This window comes from Copadichromis virginalis, linkage group LG22 (assembly GCF_057382275.1).
Source record: "Copadichromis virginalis isolate Kocher_CV1m ecotype Utaka linkage group LG22, C_Virginalis_male_GT1.1, whole genome shotgun sequence".
Taxonomy (NCBI): Eukaryota; Metazoa; Chordata; class Actinopteri; order Cichliformes; family Cichlidae; genus Copadichromis; species Copadichromis virginalis.
This window is the reverse complement of record NC_140638.1, coordinates 8,930,803-8,937,156: the sequence shown is the minus strand read 5'-3', so window position 1 is coordinate 8,937,156 and position 6,354 is coordinate 8,930,803. Positions and strand designations below refer to the sequence as shown.

The window sequence follows — 6,354 nt, the reverse complement described above, 5'->3', positions numbered from 1 at the left end:
AAGGAATAAGGAATCTATGAAAAGACTTAAAAAGTCTCAGAGCAGCATAATAAATTGTCATGCTATCTGTCCCTGAAAATACCTAAATCCATTTATTTTTGCTTGAAGTGAGCTTCTGGGGGAGATAATACATGCCATATTTACAAATAAAGTACTTATGTATGCATGTATATGATCTATTTCCTCTCATATAGCATATTCCATGTTCCAGCATGTGTTATTTTTGGATTTTCCTGGTTTAATAAAGTGGTACTGAATACTTCTGGATGTGGCTTGTTAACGTGAATTCTTAAAGCAGTCACCTGGTTTCTTTTTAGTTCTGGTTCACTGGCTATATGCCGCTGAAAAGTGAAAAGGTATTGGTGCGTACAGTATGGTGACGTTTCTCGGGAAGGCAGGCAGGTGGGGAGGGGGTCAACCTGCAAATACATGAGCTCTGTCCTGTCTTTACTCTAGAGGAAATCTATCTTCAGCTTGAGCCTCATAGAGGTTATCCATCCTTCGTAAAAACATGTAACTTTTCTTCACTGCTGGAAAATCATGGAGCTACAGGTGGAAAACCGAAGTCAGCCTTTCGCCACCAACACCATGAGGCTGCCAGCTAAAATCATCCTGGAAATGGGAGTAGATAACTTTATTTCTCTTCTAATATTTGGACTCATTTTCATTCTTGGTGTGCTTGGGAACACACTGGTCATAACCGTGCTGGCGCGCAGTAAACCCGGACAACCGAGGAGCACAACCAACATATTCATCCTCAACCTGAGCGTGGCTGACCTGTCCTACCTCCTCTTCTGCGTCCCTTTCCAGTCCACCATCTACATGCTGCCTACGTGGGTGCTCGGAGCGTTCATTTGCAAGTTTATCCACTATTTCTTCACCGTGTCTATGCTGGTCAGTATTTTCACTCTGTCAGCAATGTCCGTGGACCGTTACGTGGCCATCGTCCACGCTAGAAAATCCTCCTCGATCCGGGTGGAGAGGCATGCCATGCTCGGAGTGGTGCTGATCTGGACACTGTCCGTGGTCATGGCAGCTCCCGTTGCGCACTACCAGAGCATCGTGGAGAGGGAGAACAACAACACCTTCTGCTGGGAGGTCTGGCCGGAACACCAGAGGAAAGTCTACGTGATGTGCACCTTTGTGGTTGGATACCTTCTGCCTCTCACTTTGATATCTGTGTGCTATGCAAAGGTGAGCGCGCACGAACCAGAGTCAACATGTGACCATGAATATACAGTGTAATAACGAATTTTCAAAGTGTTGAAGAAATTAATGCGTTAACTTGTTATTCAGATCGTATTTCTCTCTTTTATAGTGTAAAAAATATTTATTTTAACAACAATGGATTGGTTTGTAAAAAAGGTTTAAGTCGTCCTTCAACATCTGCCCAGATGTCTTTCTGAAAATAAATAAACGTGAAATAATTTGGCTGCTCCTTGAAAACATTCACATGTGCGTTTTGTGTTTTCAGGTTTTAAATCATCTGCACAAAAAGCTCAAGAATGTCTCAAAAAAATCCGAGCTCTCCAAAAAGAAGGTTGGTGGAAGCAATTTTCTTTTGCTTCTGATTTCTCACTAAATTAGGAGTCGTGATTGAACAGTTCGCTGGCTGAGAGGTTAATGTGCTCATTAGGTGCAGATAAAAATGCCTGCACTCTTGAACTCCATTTACAGCACTTATATGTCAGCATAAAAATCTAGATTAAATTACCCAGTGGGGTTCTGGTGATGCTGTGAAGTGTCATTTTATTGCATTTGGCTCAAAACTCGGCACTGAGCTATCCACTAACAATTCTTTTCCAATAATTTATACCACCTTGCTTCCAAAAAAAGTAAATGTATAAAATCTAAATAAAACAATGTGCAAATTTTCTGCATTTATTCAGAAATCTTTTGGTCTTTAGATGACACTGCAGTAAAAAACTGACACAAATATTCAATTTACTGCATTGGCTCAGCAACACTTTTGGTGAAACAAACATGTGTGGAAGACTGGAACTACCAAAGAATTTAGCAATAAAATGTAAAATTAAAAAAAAAACGATTGAATAAAGATATAAAAGAAAAAATAAAGAAAAAAATATATGTCTGAAGTCTCGATATGTCTCACAGCTGATAGATTAGTCAGTGCCTGTGTTTAATTTGGTATTATATCTCATGCAATTAATGGGTGGCTCCATAGTGGTCACCACATTCACCTAACATGCAAAAGATCCTTAATTTGAGACTGTGAGAAGTGGCAAACCCGTGCAAGCATTGCATCAGGAAGAGAATCAAGCGTGTGGATCCATCTGCTGTAATGACCAGAATAGGGGAGCAGGTGAAAGATGCTTTGCTGTCTGATGCATTTAAAGACATATTTTTATTAAGTTATTTGTTTATTTATGTTTGATTTTGGCAGTATTGGTCCACCATAATGTGCAGTGAGGCAAACTAGAAAACTTTCTTGTGGTTTGACCAATAAAAATTTAAAATAGTTTTTGGACATCACAAGGAGAGAGACCAAACAGCTTGTCAGAGTTCAAAGACAGCATTCCTGATAGTTCACATGGCATGGATAACATCTATGAAGGCACCATTATTGCTAAATGATACACAACGCTAGGACAACAGCTTCCATCCTGAAGCCTTATTTCAGCGAAAAAATGCCAAACTGTGTTTTGGGAATATTCCAACAGAATTGCTTCTGAGTATAAGAGTTAGGGTTTTAAAGTGCCTGCAGTAAAGACCTGACAATATATAGTAAAGCATATAAACTCTACAGAGTGTTGTTAGAAGAAGAGGTGATTAGGATGAAGTTTAAAATGAACAGATGTTTTTCAAAAGCAATGGCACTTTTGATTGGTTGCACTTGTAAACTTTTAAATAAGTACAGGGTTTAAATGTCTAATAAATATATTTTATTTACATTTTACACATGTTCCAACTTTTTTGGAAACGTGTTCATACCCTTATGTGACACGTGACCTGTGATCATCTCTTTTCCACAGACTGCTCAGACTGTCCTCGTGGTGGTTGTTGTCTTCTGTCTGTCCTGGCTGCCTCATCACATCGTCCACCTGTGGGTGGAGTTTGGCTCCTTCCCTCTGAACCAGGCCTCCTTCGTGTTCAGGATGGTGGCTCACTGCTTGGCCTACAGCAACTCCTCCGTTAATCCCATCATCTATGCCTTCCTGTCTGAGAACTTCAGGAACTCGTATAAGCAGGTTTTCTGGTGCCGGGCGCCCAGTGAGTGTCCTCTGAATGAAAACAGAGACCCCCGCAGCAGAATGGAGACGGCACCTTCTACTAATATCAGCGTGTCTTATAAAGGTCACGACTCTCAGATCAGTAAAATGCTTTGATGACACTGGCGGTGCATCCTGAGTACAGCCTGCCGGATAATGGATTTTTTTAAAGGCTGAAACTACTGATATGAAAGTTTAACCAAATCCAGAGTTTCATATATCGACTGATATTTGTATTTTGAAAGACTTTAAAGAGCATGTTTGATTTGGGCCTTCATTCCTCAATGTGGCACATTTGCATATCTCATGTATACACAAGAAGTAACAATTTTAAATGTCAGGAAATATCAACCCATTTCCTGCTCAAACAGATTACAAGAGGAGGAAAAAAATCTGTGTAATATATATAGTCTGTATATAAAATATGAACATGACTAAATGTCACCCACTGATTTGTGAAATCTCATTTTGAAGACTTGTTGTAAGTATCGTGACTGTCAGTGTCTATGATGCCAGAAGTGAGTATACGTTTGTACAGGATGGTGAAGAGTGAAGTTATCAGGTAACGCTAGCAAGATTAGCATCAATGCACTGGTGATTTGCACAGAGAATGATTATTGCTAATTGGTACTAATTAACCAAAATACAAATATAATACTAAAACTTCACTCAACACAACAGCAGCATGGGTTTCTCTGACTGGTTATTTGCATAATTAAAAGTGCTTTAATTCAAGTTAAATGTGCTGAGTTATAAAATAAGATTCTCATTACATTATCGAGATCAAAGCTATATTTCATACCACTCTTTAACCTTTTGTTTTCTTTACTACCACTGAACATTTTGAACATGGGAGTTTATGGGGACTGAATCACTTCTGGACTTAGCATCAATAATACAGGGTGTATCTAAAATAATCATTCAATTTCAAAAGGCTATATTTTTTTTAAGTAATGGATATAGAAACTTGCATGGTTGAATATAAAGTTTTACATACCAAACTTACAATGTTCACAAGTGCCCAAAGTGTCCTGATAGTCAAACTTGTTCCGTACGCTTGTGAGGATGTCACTGCAGCCACTGCTGTTGTTATGATGTCTACTGGCAACTGTGTGAAACTCACAAATCTCCTCTTTCTATCAGTGTGTGTTTCGATTGTTACTGGTGAACAAAGATTAAAGCACCATGAAACGATGCTTTTTGATACACCCACAAATTTAGGAACTACGTTTTTGGCACTTCCTATTGGCTTAATTTTCAGCCCCAGAGATGGCTGCCTGGTGAATATTTACCAGGATCAGTCAAAAGGTGTTGGACAGAAGCTTCTAGATATTGCTGGAAGATCCAGTGATAATTGTTATTTTGCCCAGCTTTAGATGATTAGTTTACAATTTAACTCTGTCTGCCTAATGGAATGTACATACTGTACAGTCTATACCAGAGATATATGCGCGTAAGTGATAACGGTAAATGGACTGGTTCTTGTATAGCGCTTTTCTACTCTCACTGAGCACCCAAAGTGCTTTATACAACTCATGCATTCACCCAATCACTTCGCATTCACACTCTGATGGATGCATCGGAGGGCAACATGGGGTTAATATCTTGCCGAAGGATATGTGGCATGTAGACTGAAACTGGAATTGAACCACCGACCTTCTGGTGAGTAGGTGACCTGCTCTACCGCCTGAGCTACAGCCACTGCAATTGCAATAATGCATCATTTAAATCACATTGTAGATAACCGTTCTGCTCTCAAAGATCAAAGGTGAAGGTTAAATATAGTCTCACCTGAGCTGCCACAGACCTTAAGTTTCTCTGTAATCTGTGGCTTCCTGTGTGTTTTGAATGGATTATCCAGTGTGTGTGTGTGTGTGTGTGTGTGTGTGTGTGTGTTGTCTACCTGTTGTGTAGTCTGTTTTTGTTTAGAGGGAACTTAAAGGCAGTGTCTTTGTGTGAAGCGTTTTCACTGAATGTGCGGAAACTATGTGCACCAACTGCAAGCAAAGAAATGTCTAAAACCAAAATGTGTAAGTGTACAGTATGTGTGTTCAAGTTGTACAAAGACATGAATAATTTATGTTACAAACCAATAAACTCTTTTTAATAGCTCATGTGTGCATGAAACATGTTTGATGTTATGACTTTGCTCTGATATAACCAGAGCAGCACTGAGCCTGCTTACCTGGCTTCTTTATTGCACAGATTGCATGCTGTTTCCTGTTTATCCCCTGGGCTGAATTTGATTAACTTTTGCAAACAGGTAACTGTGCATGCTCCTTTCTGCAGTATTGTCTGCCCTCTGCAGGCATTATTACACTGAAAACTGGGGCAGTGCAGACTCAAGTGCTGTCTTAGAAAAGAGATAAAAAGCATTTGCACACAAATACAAACAATGCACACAGTTTCATTTCATTTCATAAAAACATCATGTGGTCGACTGCTCCCATAAACAACTGAATGAAACATTCACTTTATAAGGTTGATCAATAATTTTTTTTTTGCCTGTCCCGTTTGGCTCTTTTGCCATCAGAATTGTTGTCTAAAGGCAAAGAAAGATGCCCAACGGATTTACTTTACCAAATTGACCATCCCAGCTTTGCCATAATGGTCCATTTGATTCACCTTTTATTGTGTATTTTATTTTCACTTGTTGAATACGGGACAGACTTGACTTGGGGAAAGAAGGGGAAAAAGAAAGAGGGAAAGAGAAACAGCTGAGAAGAGGGACGGGGGAGAAGGGCAAAAGACAAAAACCAACAGAATGGGCAGAAAAAAAGAAAAAAAAGAGAAAAAAAAGAGAAAAAAATGCATATATCAATCACCTGGATCACCTGCTGAGAAAGAAAAACGAAAACAAGCAGAAGAGAACAAGAGTAATAGAATAAACAACATCACAATGATATATGGGAATATGACAGTAAATACTAAATGTTAAACATTATTGTGCAGCACATAAGATCAACAGAACACAGTGTGCTTTGAGGTAGGAGCCAAAAAGGGTGTAGTTTGTGGGTGTGATCACCCGTGTGTACACCTGTGAGCATGGATGCGCTTGTTTTTTTAAAAGGTTGGTTCATGTAATGATCTGCTAGAGGGTGTGGGGGGGCCACAGCCCCGTCCT

At 39.4% G+C, this 6,354-nt stretch overlaps 1 protein-coding gene across 1 annotated transcript; it reads left to right on the top strand.

The window, feature by feature from the left end:
• Window positions 1-474: 474 nt before the first annotated feature.
• galr1a (galanin receptor 1a) lies at window positions 475-5,342 on the top strand. Its single transcript, XM_085446611.1, has 3 exons — window positions 475-1,194; window positions 1,475-1,540; window positions 2,994-5,342. Exons 1-3 carry the CDS (start codon window positions 541-543, stop codon window positions 3,345-3,347), a joined length of 1,074 nt encoding a protein of 357 aa, XP_085302737.1. The 5' UTR covers window positions 475-540; the 3' UTR covers window positions 3,348-5,342.
• The last annotated feature ends 1,012 nt before the right edge of the window (window positions 5,343-6,354 follow it).